The sequence below is a fragment of the Dicentrarchus labrax genome, unplaced genomic scaffold, assembly GCF_905237075.1.
Source record: "Dicentrarchus labrax unplaced genomic scaffold, dlabrax2021, whole genome shotgun sequence".
NCBI lineage: Eukaryota > Metazoa > Chordata > Actinopteri > Moronidae > Dicentrarchus > Dicentrarchus labrax.
The window spans coordinates 5,973,617-5,991,067 of NW_026136718.1; the positions used below are offsets into that span (position 1 = coordinate 5,973,617).

The window sequence follows — 17,451 nt, forward strand, 5'->3', positions numbered from 1 at the left end:
CACAACATGCTTCCTTCCTAGTCTGATCCCAGATATTCTGCAGTCAGTCGATTCAAAGTTTCTCCTGCTTCGTTTTAGCTTTTGTAGTGACTGAATTAAGTGCACATCTTCAAATTTAAGATGTTCCTTTGGTAAAATAACTCTTTTTTTACTTATTTTTCACTAAAATTCAAACCTGTAACAAAACATTTCCCTCCCTGCAGAGGTTGAAATTAAAAAAAAGGATTCAAATAAGCATTGCGGTTATTTTCTTCTGTGTTTCTCTATCAATTCAAGAAGGAATCGTTGTGTGTTGTTCGTGACTTAATGGTTTCTCATTCATTGCTGAAGTATGGTGAACACTAATATGCTTCACATTTTTTTGCAGTCAACTATGAATAGACTGTACAAGTACAAGTGGATCAACTCCTGTCCTCAGCGTGTGTGTCACCAACAATAAAAAATGTGATTCATAAATGAGTAGATCATTTTACATATCAGTAATGACTGTGGCTAAAAAATACCAAATTGCCAACAAGGATTGTTTTCATTCAAACTTTGTTGTTTTACTGTCTGTGGCCCATGAAATCTACAATGTTGTTATACATTGTACCACATTTAGCAAAAAAGGTTTCAACAGTCACCTGTTTCAGTGAGGACAATGACAGGCGAACGGATCTACCAATTTTTATTAAAAACACATCAAGTTCACCAAATTAAAATGTGCTTTATAAATAAAGTGATATTTTAAAACACTAGCTCAGTGCACTGTTGTCATTTGACCAATTAAACTGCAGACAGACAGAATGTGCAGAACCACAAACCCAGTGTCGGGATCCAACAAATGAACAGTCAGATATTGTTTCCAGCACCAGAAGGATAAAAATAAAGCGTCTAGCAGGCCTTATCTGCTCAGTGTTCAGACGCCTAAAGTAAAAGCAAAAAGCATAAAGACTGAGGCAAAATAGAAAAAAAATCTTCTAAGTTTACTCACCTCGGCTCCTCATCTTTAGAGCGTTTTGGACAGTATTTCTTCACCAAGTTCCTGATAGGGAAGAGAGAGAGAAGCAGACAAAGAGGTAAAAAAACTGTCTGATATTTTAAGCCTGGAAGAGAGACGGGTAGACACACACGCACACACACACAGAAAGAGAGAGGATCTTAGTATTTTATTAAAGATGAATCAAAGATTTAAACATCAAAGTCTCTGCCTGTCCGTTCCCTCAGGCTCTGACAATACACACTAAAGCAGCAGAGCAAGTTAATGATTTAACTCGAGAGCAGAGGTGTGTGTGTGTGTGTGCAAATGTTAACACACACACACACACACACACACACACACACACACACACACACACACAAACACAGCTCCATCTTTGATCATTCTTCAGACCTACAGCAGCAGTGTGTGTGTGTGTGTGTGTGTGTGTGTGTGTGTGTGTGTGTTATGTAGTCTGAAGGGATTTCCCCTCTTTGAAATCGTACTGGGACTTTACTGGTTTTTAATGAGGATTACTGGGTTTGTGCCTGTTGAGTTGTCTCAACAAGCGTTGCAACACTGGATTAACAAACAAACAAACAAACAATAAATTACTAGTCACGTTGCTTTTATTTCAACATTTTTAATGCTCTGCTCTAAGAAGTGCTAAATTTGAACTTTATTATTATGTGCATGCTGGAGAGGAAGACAGGTTGCCCACATCACATCCAAACCTTCCCAACACTTTTGGCGAGGTCAGTCTACAGGATATCAGCCTGCTAAGGGCCCGAGACAACAGACTGGTGGTGTCTGGAATGAAAATGAGTGTTCCTGTATTGTGTCATGGAAGGCAACCAAAGCTGCATTCAAGATCCTTTACAACATCCTGACAAAAAGACTGAGATGTCTGAATTTCTTTGCCTTCTCTCCCTTAGTGAAGTGACTCTGGAAGGTGTTGTGATGTTGGCCCATAATCTGTGTCTCTCAGCCAAGTCGACAAGAATGTCTGAATATAATCTAACACAGTGGCCAAAAGACTAAAATATTGTGTAGCCTGATCCTGGAATAAGTTATGTTCTTTGGAGGTCACTATACAAAAAAATTATAGGCTAGCTTGTTTTAATGCAGAGCCATTCACTAACTGGATTCGTTTTACGAAATAAAATGTACTAAAATGTCTGTGCACATTAAAAATAACATAAAAATCAGATAGGACTCAATAGTGGGAGACAGTCGGTATTAAATTACTCAGATTTAGGGGAAAACTACGGCCCCTAAAGGGACATGGGAAAAAAAAAAATGAAACGTTCTAGTGCGCACAGATACACTAGATGCTATCTAGTGAGCACAGATACTATCCATATGTGGAATCAACACATGGCTAATTTTAATATTCAAATGAGTATTAAACTAATTTGTCTGTAAGTAAAAAATAAATGTAAATTAATCTGTAACCTTTTTGTTACAGTCCGCATTTAAATGCCTGTCCTCCTTTGAGAAAATAACAAAAACAGTCCACCTTTACACATTACCTTGTTAGTTTAATAGGTATTGGCTTAAAATGTGTGTCAAAATAAGTAATTTCATGGTTACATTTTCATGTACCTATTAACACATGGCTAATTTTAATATTTAAATGAGCCATGTGCTGATCCCACAACACTAGATCTGTATCTAGTGAGCACAAGATACTATCTAGTGCTCACAGAAACGTTTCATTTATTTATTTTTTTTCATGTCCCTTTAGGGCCCGTGAAAACTGATCCTCGTATAAAAAAAATCTTCCTGTTTTTGTGGATAAATAGACAAAAATAGAGTGAGTGCGCCTCCCACAGCTGTACAGTGAAAGCCAATTGTTTATGTTAGTATATGTTTGTTTGTTTGTCTGTATGTGCGTGACTGTGAGTGAGTGAGTGAGTGTGTGAGTGAGTGAGTGTGTGTGCGTGTGTGTACCGTAGCAGCTTGGCGTAGTTTTGCTCTATGTCCAGCCTCTCCTTGACAAACTTTGCGTAGCGCTCAAGAAAGTCGATCCCCCACTGAGTGTGTTTGTCCAGATTATCAAACTGGTCCTGAAGATGAAAGAGGAGGAGGAGAAGAAGAAAAAAACATGGAGACAAGAGAGAAAATTAATTAAGATCAACGCATCTGAATTGGCAAAACAATGGAAAAACACATTAAGAAAAAAGAGTGAACAAAAAGTAAGAATGGAGGTGCTTTGCAGAATGGAAAACTTTTCTTTATCTTTCCGACACGTGGGGTTAAAATTCAGGGTTACATGACTCAGCAGTCTATCTGCCTGAATGTAAGTCTGTTCTTGTTCACACAAATAAAATACACATCCTCCTGCCACTGACTCAGCGGTAAGAGTGGTTTCTTTGTCTGCTGTATGTACATATACACACACACGTCTCACACATCGTCACACCAGATTTAAACCCCCACATTTAGCACGGACTGTAATCCAGATTAAATTAGGATAAATTCAGCTGCAGATTCAATTCAGGCATAAGTAACATCACAAGGAGCCAAAGTTATGATCAATATGAGGAAGTGGAATTGCAAAGACGGAAGATGAGCTTCGCCAATACATTTCATGATCCAAAGAAATTATATTTGAATGCCAAAACATAATAAAAACTATTTTCCTCTCTCTCCACATTCTTTTCTCTCTCATCCCTCCTTCATTCCTTCGTTCCACTTCATCATCGGGTAATTCTCAGTTCGACTACTAGTATTATTCTAGTGATGGCATCATGACATTTGACGTCAACGAGACGTCTCTACCCTGTTTGTGTCAGTTTGTGTGTGTGTGTTTCTTTAGCATAGATGGACCGGAAACAATGGCTCTGCCCAACTGGAAAAACACAATCATTTACAGCCCCTGAACACACACACACACACACACACACACACACACACACACACACACACACACACACACACACACACACACACACACACACACACACACACAGGTTAAAGCAGCTGGTTTGTTGTGGGATGTCTATTTGTAATGACAAGTGACAATAAACATCTCCACCCACTTCCCACCATGTTGTGTGTGTGTGTGTGTGTGTGTGTGTGTGTGTGTGTTTTAGACAGATTTGCAGTCGGATTTGGAGATAGTTTAGGGTAAAGGATCGGTATTATCTGATTTATTGCATAATTTATTAATTGTTCAAAGCTTCGTAAGGCAAGATTCATGTAGAAATGCACGAGTCTTAACATTACTTAGTTACCCCTTGCTAAGTGTACATTTGTCTCCATATTCTGGACCAAACAACTAATCAATTAATGGAGAAAATGACCAGAACCTGTCCAAGCTCTATTGTTAAATGCAATGAATCACATCTTGCCACTTTCACTCTGCTTGACCCAATTAGTCCAATACAGTGCACAATTCTTTATTTCTTGCATTAAAACACTCCTTACATCTGAGATTGTATTGCTGTACAGCTACATTTTTTAATTCAAGAAATTACTTATCATTTTACAGTATTTATATATGCATTTTGATGCCCTCTAAATTAGATTTTCAACAACAACCTCATCTGTGCATTGCTCTCTTGCAGCCAACTATCAGTGGTCACATGTTCAAGCGTATTTGGACACAGTGTCCGAGTTATGAAGGTGGACAAAACACAACGATAACTTAACAAAACTCTCCAGCAAGTTTCAGGTTTCTGGATGATATTCATAGTAGTTTGTTGGCTGTAACATAAGTGTGAGCATTGTATAGTGAATGCCAAATGTCTGTACTTTATGGAGATTACAATGCAAAAGAATTATGATCTCAAGGACAGACTGAATGTCACTGCAGTGTCCTCACAAGAATAGGACAGTGGGTTTTATCAGGCCTAACACAAATTAGATTTTTCTTAAACCTTTATTTATTCAGGGTAGGTTCGCAGCACTCTCTGCTGGGCGGGTTTCAGGCATAGAGCAAACATCATCTTATCTATTGCCCACTGTGGTTGTTGCTGGTAATATAAGGGCTTTGTTTAAGGACACTACAATGGTGGTAAGAAGGGGGGGTGGCACTTTGCTTCTTAACCCTAAATGAACCCTGGAGATCAATTATGTATGTTTCCAGTTACAAGCCCACATACACAACTTCAGGAGTTGATATAAAGTTACAGAAAGTAAATCCACTATGGGCTTTCTCAGCTTTTATATTTGACAGATAACAAGAAACAGACCTCAATCTAAGTCAGCACTGTGACACACGTGGTGCATCTTATGGTAAATTAACACCATGACTGTTTTGAACTACAGACACTTCTCAGTTAACACAAGACAATCCAAAGGTGGAGATAATCCATTAACGTATTATTTTTAACTGTGGACGCTGAAATCATGATATCCAATAAGTGTGCTGTCCTAGCTACCACTCTGTATGCTTCTGTCTGCCTTTCTCTGCGTGTGTAACACAAACCAAGGCCTGGAATGGACCAAATAAGAGTCGCCAAGGGAAATACGAGACAGCTGACCTCCTTGTTTGATCAGTTATCATTTTCTTCAAATACAAAGACAGCAGGCTGAAGTGCTGAGCAGCATTGTGCCTTCGGCCTTTACTGACTTTATTGTGCGTGTGGAGAAAAACAACCGGTTTGTTTGGTGAGTAGATGAACAGTTCTGTCAAAAAGTGTGCTTTCATGGAGTCATATCCCTCATACTTAACCCGAGGACAAGATCCCATGTGTAGCATGTGTTCTGCTGAAGTGTCCTTGAGCAAGACTCTGATTCCCTATTGACACAGTTTGAGTTTTAAAGGCATTTTGGTCCAGTTGCTATTGACTTTGTTTCTGTGACACTGATTAGAACTGTTCATATTATAGAATACCTTGTTACTGTAAATTGAAGCCTGGTAGATATTGGTAATTGATATTTATAATCCAATAACGGCACATCAGCAGATTGATTTTCTTTTAAACATAAAGACATAACATGAACTAACCATTTTGATATGTTAGTTTGATATGTTCTAATTTTGGCCAAGCTCAAGAGCAAATCTGCCCTCAACTCAGGGTTGAAAATGCCCCTGAAAATTCATATTTTCCTTGGAGAAACAATAGACCAATCAGAGTTTAGTAAGGGAGATTAATCTTCATAACCTACACTGGCACCTTGCTACACTCATGAAGCGTTAGAAATGGCAACAAGCGTGGATGAGGTCGTAAGTACACGCACAGAAAGTGCACTAAAGTGAACTAATTTGAAATTCAATTTGATTACCAGTCTAATATTTTCCTCTTTGTGCAACCACTGTACATTGAGGTCCACCATAAGTGATTCATTGGGTCATATTTCCACTGTGATCTGGAGGGGAACATTTGACTTGATTCACAAACCCAAAACAACAGAGCGCCTGCAGTCAAAAAGCAGCCATCGGTCCAAGAACAGGCTGAATAAATGAAACCACTGAGACAAACAAAAGGACCCCAGCATGTTAAAACAAACCAGCGACGGGGTGAAACATGGTCTGGCAGAGTAAACAGCATCCATCGGTCGCTACGAGGCCAGAGGCGGTTTTTATCAGGGAAAAAAAGTTGAAAAAGATCTCAGTGGTGCAAGCAAGCGCCACGTGTCTAGCTGTCAATTTCAAGTATATTTTGTTGCTCAAACACAAAGCCGAAAAAGATGCAGCCAAGATGCGACAAACGACAGACAGCAACAAAAGATAACCAGCTACTCTGCAGGATGCAACACAGAAACGTATCAGAATGGCTGTTTTTTTTGTTCTTGCATTATCATCTGCATCCTGCTGGTCCGTCGCCTCAGGTAAATGGCTACCGGCCCGTCTGTTACCAGCCTGGCCTGCCAGCATGCCTGTCCACCTCCTTTTAGCCAGTGTGTCTGTGGTTGCGTCAGCCTGTGTGACGGCGTCTATGAATAAGTAATAGAGTATGAGCTCATCCTGTAGTCTGTGGCAAGCTGAGCACAGACTGGCTCACTGGGGAAATGACAACATCTTTGGGCTCCAGGTCTCTCGGCTCACAGGAAGAGTAGGAGGAGGATGAAAATAATGAGGATGGTTTAAGAATGACTGACTGAATCCAGTAACCCACGCTGCCGCAGCACCTGCGTTGTAACTGATCCTTTCTATTCAGAGAGTCCACTCTGGTATAACATCATGAGACCAGTAGCTGCCTAATGTTATGCAATTGCTTGGTCCGAGATGCCTGTGTACAACCAAGGTCTATAGATTCAAAATTGGTTAATTAAGAAAAAAATAACCAAATAATCCACAATAATTAATAAAAAGAAAGCGTTTAAATTTAGCCGTTGTCCCTGGCAGCAGCCAGCAATCCAATCCAATCTACTTAGTTAATCACTTGGTTCACTCGGCTGTTCATTAACAAGAGCATATAGACATTTATGAGCCTAATAATTTAAACACTAACAATCTTGTTATGTACTAAATACATGACAATTAAAAATTATGACCATAGCTACATGTTTGGGTTCACCGGTTGGCCCAGCACTGTTTTATCACCATTTTTCAGAATAATTAGAAAGGAATAGTATAATATTAACACATACTGATTAGAGCTGCACGACATGGTAAAAACATCATATTGCGATTATATTGACTGATATTGCGATTCATGATTATGTGTGTGATTTTCTGTACTAAAAAAACATGTTTTCTTAAATCAGGAGAACAAGATTTGTAGAGCAGGGCACCTCCGCAGCACTACAGCACTTCATTATACTGCTGCTTTGTCACACACTTTACCTTTACACAAACAAACAGCTCCTGCGGTTTGCGATTACTTTTGTGATTTGCATATTGTACTCGGCCATATTGCGATTTTGATAATATTTTGCTTAATTGTGCAGCCCCAATACTAAAACTAACAGACCTCATATATCAGCTGATCTCTGATAGCAACAGAAAGGTGCACCAATAGCCATCTTATCAGTAGCGGCAACACAACATCCTGTCACATAATCATCACATAATCACAGGAAGGGATGCCTTCACAAACAAAACAACACCAGACCTTCCATCACAGCACATTTGGGTAGTTGTACAGTATGTTCAGTACAAGTAGACATTGAAATATTTTGCAATACAAAGTTTCTAAATAAATAAGACAAATAATTGCAATACAAATAAATAGGCATGTCTCTGAAAAGACTCGAATCATCAGCATTTTGTCAGTCGAATCTCTGCACTTTTGTTTTTAGCCATTGTGCAAAGAGCAACAGCATGGCAGGCTGTAAACTTTACAAACCGAGTCTCGAAATGACCACAAACCATAAAGCTAGCTGTGGAGGAGAATGGTAGTTAATGGAGGGCAGCATGAAGCCAAGCAGCGGGGAAGCGGCTGCTCCAACGTTTTCTGCCGCGGTTCTGACTCTAAGTGAAAGTCGGCTAAACCATTTTGGAACCAGATGGTGGTACAACCTCCTCTACCGCCGTCCTCTGTGACTGACTGTTGAGCAGAGACGCTCTGCGGGGACGTGGAAATTTTATAACTGAACTGTGAGCAGGACGCACGTTTTTACTTTCTCCGACTGTGTGGAAATCACATCACAGATGACGAAGAGAAAGGCATTAAAACATGAGACTCATGTAGCTGCATTTCCACCGCAGGAACAGCTGATATAGGAGTTTAGTATGTTGATGAACTGAAAAAAAATAAACGAACACATGTCAAGCACAGCCCTACAAATCAACTAAATATACAAATATATATATATATATATATATATATATATAAAAATATATATATATATATATAAATTTGTAATTAAGACCAACTCTGGTAATAAGTTGGAATAACTCATGCTGATACTAATTAATAAATCTAAAAACTCCTTATCAAAAATGATTTATGTTATCATTTGGGCTCTAACTTCGGTTAGTATAATAAAAACTACCACCGTTCTTATGGCGACACATTCCTGATTGGACACAGGACACTGTTACCGGTGGACAATATGTGTTTCCTTTCAAGATTTAAACCCCGAAATGGGTCACAGGTCTATTTCTGCCGCTTTTCTCTCTGACAAAGCCACTGCCCTGCTTTAATGAGCTTTCGATCTCAGGGTGAGAGAATAAATTAGTAATTTAGCTTCCAGACGAGGAGAGCCGAGGACGCCCTCTCTTCTGTACACCCTGATAACCAATCGGATGGCTAGACGGCCCCTTCCCACCCAATCGGAGAGCCAGACAGCCTGTGTGCGTTCCATGGGAGAAGGGTTAATTAGCATAGAAAATGCTGCTAGGACAAAGGACTAATTACTGAGGCATTCCAGAGCAGAGCAGAGCAGAGCAGAGCGCACACACACACACACACACACACACACACACACACACACACACACACACACACACACACACACACACACACACACACACACACACACACACACACACAAAACCTCACCCACACATGGCAGAGACTGGGTGGGAAATGTCAAGTTGTCTGAAACACTGGCATCACTTTGAAGACCCCCAGGCTCTGTCTGCACTGCCTGCGACTGTGTGTGTGTGTGTGTGTGTGTGTGTGTGTGTGTGTGTGTGTGTGTGTGTGTGTTGTGTTTACTGTGTCTATCTGCGTTCATCTTCCTCGAAAACAACCCAAAAAAAAAGAAGGTCTCTTCCAAGAATGTGATGTGGGAAGAGGAGACAGGATGTGTGTGTGTGTGTGTGTGTGTGTGTGTGTGTGTGTGTGTGTTGAAGGGGGAGTGTAAGGGAGGAGAAGAGTGGCATTTGGAGAGGGATTTTGAAAGGGGAGGTAAGAAAAACAAGAGCAAAGTAGGAAGAATATTGGACAGGAGAACAGGCCTGCATCTGTGTTTTGGTCTCAGTCTTCATATCAGCACTCAAATCCCTTGATTATATAACAATCTTAAAGTATTACAATGTTTGAGTAAACTGATTTGAATAGATCACATAGACTATAAACTAATGCTCTGTATGTAATGATTAGGAAATGCAAATCAATTACAGTTTATAGTGTTATTAGTACGCGTTATCTTGTTACATACATACAGTTTATACTTTTATACCTGGGTTAAACAGTGAAATGATATTAAAATATATGGATACAGTGAGCCATTTATACTCTGGTAACTATCCTTGTCCATCTTTATTAGACCATTGAAGAGCTGGTCAAAAAAACGATTACATCAATTAAATGCATTCATATTTGTAAATCTAATATTCTATTTTCACTCAGTCACAGGCCAATGTTGCAAATCAGTGAGCAGTAATTTGATTTGTCCTGTATTTAAATTGCTGCAACACCCCAAAAACAACAATTCCCATCCTCTTATAGTATCCATTACTAATGTCTTTTAATTTAAAATGAATGTATGTGACATGATCATTCACCCCTAACTTGATAAAAATATCAACTGTAGTTGTTTGAAATTATTGGATTTACAAATGTCCAGGTTATAAAAACAACACTTTAATTTTTTTATTATTTAAAATAGATTATAATGGTGTACAACAAAAGGTATTATCTGGGTTTTGGTTGGACAAAATAGGGCATATTATCTGCAGTTGTAACTATCTGAACTATGTGAGACCAGAAGGTAAGCATGCAGAGTTTATACCTGTGTATATTACGGACACACAGACGCACACATGCTTTGCTTTTTCCTTGCTGAGAGCATCTGGATTTGAAAAGACTTGGATTTGTTGCTAAAAAGGTTGTTGTGTTGAAAAGTGTCCAATCGCCATCTATGGGCAAAACAGACAGGAGCACTGGCACGCTGTGGACTTCACCCCCCTCACTGCTCTGCAGGCAGGAGGAACAGCGAGCAGCTTCTTGAACTGGTTTACAAACGCTGCGCTCAAGGTTTTATCCTGAGCATTATTGTATTACAGAAAGCTTTCAACAGAGAGCCCTCCCATCCCATTAGCCTAATTCTGCATGTAGGAGGTTTGATTAATACTTCAAGTGTTTAAGCACTGGCAGCTCTTCACCTTCACTGCAGTTCCCCCAGGATAAAAGCAACATAACAGCATTTAAAATGTACAAATATGACGTTAGACCCACTTCTAACCTGGATTAAAACCTAGCTAACCTGGGCTACTACTGTCAATGACCATCTCTCTAGAACAAAAGCCATAAACTGTTCTGTTTTCTTGTAGGCTTTTGTTGTGAAAAGTATATGCAGGAAGTATAAAGTCAAGTTGTCTTTTGCCCACCTAAAAAGCCCAAGTTCATAACACAGTTTCACAAAACCGATAGTAAGCATCACAAGGAAAAAAAGTGCTGCTGAACAATGTGTGAAACAACAGAAAGAAGTGGCAATAGCTTGTACTTGCACTGCCTTTGATTGCTGTGTTACACTTACAATCTAGACACAGATCATTTCATTTCTTTGTAGCACTGTTAAATTGCTCGTGTCACTTTGAAAGGTCTCATAAGTGCTGATAAGTGTCTGTTTTATAGCTGGTAAATGTTGCTAATTGGCACTGAATCTAACACAGCCCAACACTGTAGCACTGTTGGTAATTGACTTATTTCAGTGTTAAGATCAGTTTTAAACCAGCTGTTATATCTACAGCAGTGATTCTCAAGCTTTTTAAACACCTCACATCACCTCAGAACAATATATATATATATCACCTTTAAAACAAAATACTACAGGAAATACAAAACTTACTTTAAATACATTTCAGCAATCTCATAGTTTAAGTGTTTTCATTTGAAATTTTAGTATTTAATCGTTTATTTTAAATTTCGTTTAAAAAAAAGGTTTTACAGAGATTCATCCACGTACGCCACGAAGCAGCTCCACAGTTTGAGAAGCTGTGATCGACAGCATGTAAACACACACACAGATACAGACACACCTCTATGACTCTCTTTGTTCTGCTTTGCGAGATCTACTTTCATGTTTCCCCTGCGGAAATAAAAACTGCTTCATGTGTGTGTCACTACGCAAAACACATGCACACAAGCCTTAGAAGAAATATGTGATTCATAGTGGCTCAAATTATAGATGATTTTAGTGGATTCAAATGAATCAGAGTGAGTCTGGGGAATCGGCTCTGAGTCAGTGACCTGCTTCACTCCTGCAGACAGCCACTATATGACTCCCATGTTTGGCTCCATCCACGTTGATCATTAAAACTTAATCATACTTCCTTTGGTTATGTGAGCATCCCAGAGTACACCAGTGGTTCCTGTGAGGTGTTTCAGCTATTGTCAAATCAGGCGATACATCTGTTTACCTCAGGTCAAACGGTTCAGTTAAGGAGAACAAATGAGTGTTTTTTCCTTTTATGTAATCAGCGGAGAGTCAGTTTCTCAGCCTATGTATTGTTTACTGTTGATTTGTGTGTGCACTGATTTCCACCTCACTAACAGCTGTGCAGATGTTACAGATGAAACCGATGAATATGTTTCAGATCACAGTCACAGATATTTTGTATCACCACAAAATCAAAGCTAAGAAACTGTTTCAGAACTGAAAGTCTTGTATTATCATAATGTCTCTTGACAGACTCTCCACTGGAATGTGTGTGTGTGTGTGCTTTCAGTTTCTAAAATGGGTGGACCAGTCAGGCTCTTTGTCCATTCACCCAGGAGGCGATTTAACAGGAACCGGTGTTCATTGTGTGCCAGCAAGCACAGCTCAGGGGAAAACATCAAAAAAGACCAACTCTTTCCTAAAACCCAAAAGGAACGCAGAAGGAAAAAACATTGCAACTGCTAATAAATACCTTAAACACAGACGTTTCAACACTGAAACTGAGTGGCAGCTGGAAAGTTGTAACAGATGTTTGGCTGCAAGTGTCAACCATGGTCAACTCCATGTTTTCCCTTTTGTAACTGGACTGAAACAGTGATGGCAAACATGCTGGCAACAGAAAAGGAGGTCAAATCTTCTGGTTTGTGTTTTTAAAAGAATACATTTGTGCCACTGAAACGATTTATCAGTTTGTTAATTAGTTGATTCAAAGAAGAAAAATCGGTCACCATCAAGAAAAACCTTATTCTAGTTTCAGATTCTTAGATTCAAGGGTTTGCTGTTTGAAGCACCTTTAAGACATTACCTTGAGCTTTAGGAAGCTGTAATTTAATGTTAAGAAAAATGTTTCATAGAAAGAAACCCTAAAAAAATATTTGCTACAGTCTTATTTACCAGTTTCTGGGATGCATCACTGTTTACCTTAAATACATGTCTGCTTTGGAGAGTTTTTAAACAACATATTTCTGGCTATGGGGTTCATTTTTTCCCCGAGCTAGTGGCCCCTCTTTGAATGAGCACAGACAAGACCCATCAGGAGTTGGCTGTGTCCAAGTTGGAGACAGGTCAGTCAAACATTAACCCAACCCTGCCACAGTGGACTCCGTTCCACTAAGCAACCACAACAGTGGGCCTTATTATCGCTGCTGCAGTCATCCAGTGGGCATGGTTGAACTCATACACTGATATTTAGGAAAGAAAACAACCTTTATGATAATCCTGCAGTGCTGGTTCACAGTTCAAGTCATACACGCAGGTATAGGAGGAGGACAAAAAAACGAAACGCCCCTTTAAAAAAAAAAAAAGCTGCTGCCCTCTACAATGCAGCCATAAATCAGTGACAGTCACACTTTAACCAGTCGGTTAGTCAGTGCATAACAAGCTTTCTGCTGACTGACTGGAAAGAAAGACACCTGGTAAGGAAGAAGGGAACAGATGAGGGATCGGTTAGAGAGACACACACAGTGCACATGTGTGTGTCATGTGTTGATAATAAACATGGATGACACTGACTCCATCACCTGACCTCCTTTACCACAATAAACACTCTGTTGCAGCAGCTAGCCATGCATACACACTGTCTGTCTCTCTGTCTGTCTGTCTGTCTTTCTTTCTGTCTTTCATGCAGACAGAACAATAAACAATGCTGTATATTTAGGCCAAAGTGCTTCATAGGGTTGAAAGACAACAATACCATACCTTTACCTTCTCCTTAGCCTCTTACTGTCCATCTTTTTATAACTAAAAAACAGGTCAATCTGCTTGGATTTGTAACATTTCATGACAGTATTGGACAGAATACAGTCACCATGATATTAAAATGTGGACAGGTTGTTGGTAACTGGGTTCAACTTCAGCTTTTCATTAAACAGACTTGTAAATTTGAGACGGGGACTAACTTTGCTTCAAATATACAACTGCTCTTAAGTACATTGAGTGTCTTGTAGCAGCTGTTGGACAACTGTTGCCTTGGAAACATGAAAATCTTGGCTTGGATGCAAGAAATTTGAAGATTTAACTCCTCGTAAACCAAAAGTTGGCTAAAAATGCACTTTTATCGGACATGGTAGAATACAATGAAAGTTGCCTGTACTGCGAAGTTGACATGTCACGTAGTTTGCATTTTACACTGGAAGAGCAGTGAACAGCTTCCTCATAATGTGTAGCTTTGCACGAAATGACTCGAGAATCGCCGCTTCACGTTTGCTCCAATGAAGATTAATAGAGAAAAGCAGACACGGCCCGCAATGTGTCAGACCCATGAGGCAACGTTTAACCGCGCTAAAAACATTAAGGCCTTTAGTCAGGGGTATTATGCATGACAATCACGTTAAGTCTTCCAAGGATTTGCAGACAGCATAAATAACTGGTGAGGCAATGCTTAGCCCACTGACAAAAACTGAGGGCTTCAGTCGAGGCCATTCCCGCTATATTTACTACTGTGGAAAACACACACACACACACACACACACACACACACCTGGGCACTCCTGTGTGTGGCTAGCTAGTCAGGTTTCATAGCAACCTGATCCCCTCTATTGTCTCGCTCTCCCGGCGCTTCACAAGCACACCCTGACAGACTGGTTGGGCAAGCAAGAGACAGAAAAGAGAGACAGATGATTGGATATCTATACAGATCCAGAAATAATCATGCCCCATCAAGCACAGGATACAACCCATTTTCAACACTTAACCACATTACCAACACATGCTTGCTCCATGACTGTCCTTACATAATACATCTTCTTATGTCAGTTAAAAGTGTAACACGATGACATGATGATGTTAGGGGGAAATGTTGGCGTCAAATCATATTACTTCTTCAGATGGAGACAAGAAGTGAAGTTGTTGATCTCTCTGCTTTTGCAAAAGGGAACTGCACACCGACCGTGAACTAACTTGGCTGACTTGTCTGTTGTATTGCAAGCATGCAAAGTTGCTTTAGTTCAGCACAGCCTGTCTCTTTCTTGTGAAGTCTCAACCGACCAACAAATCCACCAACTGCAAATGCAAATGTCTGTCTCTGTTCAATAATCAAATGCGAACACAATGATCCAACCTTGTCCCCTAACCTCGGCTTGCTCTGTGAAATCTGAGAGCTGTGAGTCTTTTCCACTTTTTAACTGCAAAATAGGATCAAACTGTGTTGCTTATGGTAGAAAAGGGAGCGAAATATTCTAGTTCACAGGCCAAACAAGTGCCAAGAGTGAGCCAACAAAAAAGCATTACCAACAACAGCCTGGAACATAAAGAAAATACAAACGGTTAACATGGTGAGAGTACTTGAATGAAACCGTTTTGGTCCAGTGTTTTTTTTTTTCAAACTAGGGTCCGGGGACCAACAGGGGTCCTGGAATGGCCCTTTTAATTGTCAACTATTTTGATCGATGAATCATTTTTGAATGAAAAATCGTCACAAAATTTCTGGTTTCAGCTCCTCAGATGTGAATATTTTCTTGTTGTCTTTTATGTCGCTTATGTCTTCTATAATAGTAAATAAAATATCTTTGTTGATCAGACAAAAGAAGCAATTTGAAGATATTACATTGTGCTTATGGAAAATATAATGGGACATTTTCCCCTATTTTATGGCATTTTATAGATCAAACAATTAATTGAGGAAACAATTTCTCAATAATGACAATAATGATTAATCAACCCTTTATTTCAATTAAATAATTAACTGATTTTATGTGGTAGCTTCAGTACATGTAATAATACAGTGTCTCAAGAGTAATGTGTTTCACATGACTGCTACGGTTATCTTAACAAATGAAAGAAAGCTACAAAAAGCTCAATACTCCCACATACTTCTCTCCTCTTTATTTGTAAATGTCAGACAGTGACTTTGATCAGGATCCATTAGCTGAGTCTGACCCTCGTTGTCTCAACCCTGATCTTGACCAGGATCGTTTTGCGGGGTCAACCCTCTGACACCGAAGGTCGACTAGCGGATTTCCTGGGTCACTATCTGATCTCAAAAGGCTGAAACAGAGGAAACTCTGTTCTTTTGGGCAGAATTGTGAGAGCTCTTTATGTAAAATAATCTTTTAACAAAAAGATGTGTTTCAGGATGGCACCAGTTCACAAAATCACCAGGTTTAAAAGGCTAAATACACACTCAGTACAATTTAAGCAGAGAAGTAAACTGTTGTTTAACATGTGCTGGGTTGGTTTCAGTGAATATAGATGCTACAGTACCAAAATTACATATATATAGTTATTATGGAGGTCTAGGGTGTCAGTGTGCTGTAAATGTAACTCTTAAAACTAGATTTTAAAACGCCAAAGCAATGAAAGAAAATCACCAGTTTCACTCCAGTTCATACACGTGCAACAAGGCTACGCAGTTACAGTAACTGTATTTATTTCCAGATTAACTCAACATCAACCATTACACAACTATTTGAGTCAACGCACTGAATAGCCTGAGGCTTTGCGTTTAATAAACACCGGGCGCGGCCAGCTGAGGCCAGGGGTTGGGTGGTGTTAGCTTCAGGTTAGCTCAGAGCGTCAGGAAGAGCTTCAACCATAAAACAACAGAGCAACACATGTATCAGCAGAATAGTTTGACTCAAGCATTTCGTTTTAAAATGGGAAGAAGAGTTCAGCACGACAGTTCTTCAGGTGCTTTGTTGTCTCACCACCTTTCACTAATACCGTGCTACAGCAGGCGAGTATTAGTAGTTAGTTAGAGTACACGGTTACAAAATTATGAATCAATATGTGTAATATATATATATATTTTGACAATAATCCTCCATATAAACCCACAAACACATACATACAATGTGCTTGTTCTTTCAGTACAGGGTTAAAGACTAGGGATGCCCAATAAAACCCGGTTCTGAATTGGAGCTGGTTCTAAATGCGTAGAAACCCTGTGTATTATCGAGGCTTGTTCTTTTATAGGTACTTGCCAATAGGTGTAATTTATTAAAACATCTGTTCAACAAGCATAAATGTGCAGAAAAGCAATAATATAAAGTGCTCTTCCCGTAGTCTCCCATCCACCACCGTGTATTTTAAACATAGTGCATTTGTTGTAAACTGTTAGGAAAAAGCTAAAACAAAAGCTGACTGTATGTAGCCAGTCAACTTAGCACAGTTTAGCATAATTAGGGCTAATTATGAATTTGCCGAATTTCAAGATAAGCGGCTCCGCTTATCTTGAAATTCATGCAGCGAGGCCGGGCCCCACTGCCAGGTAGTGAATCTGCAGTAGCAGGATGACTGAGGAAGAGAATAAAATGCTGTTTGTGCACTTT

General features: G+C 39.5%; 1 protein-coding gene across 3 annotated transcripts in view; it reads right to left on the reverse strand.

Moving 5' to 3' along the window:
* fnbp1l (formin binding protein 1-like) overlaps positions 1-17,451 on the reverse strand; it is a 52,128-nt gene that overhangs the window by 20,659 nt on the left and 14,018 nt on the right. For all 3 annotated transcript variants that reach the window (XM_051377996.1, XM_051377995.1, XM_051377994.1), the window contains exons 2-3: positions 2,912-3,027; positions 974-1,024 (exon numbers count right to left, since the gene is read on the reverse strand). In XM_051377996.1, coding sequence (XP_051233956.1) covers positions 974-1,024; positions 2,912-3,027 — 167 coding nt within the window. The remainder of the gene's footprint in view (positions 1-973; positions 1,025-2,911; positions 3,028-17,451) is intronic.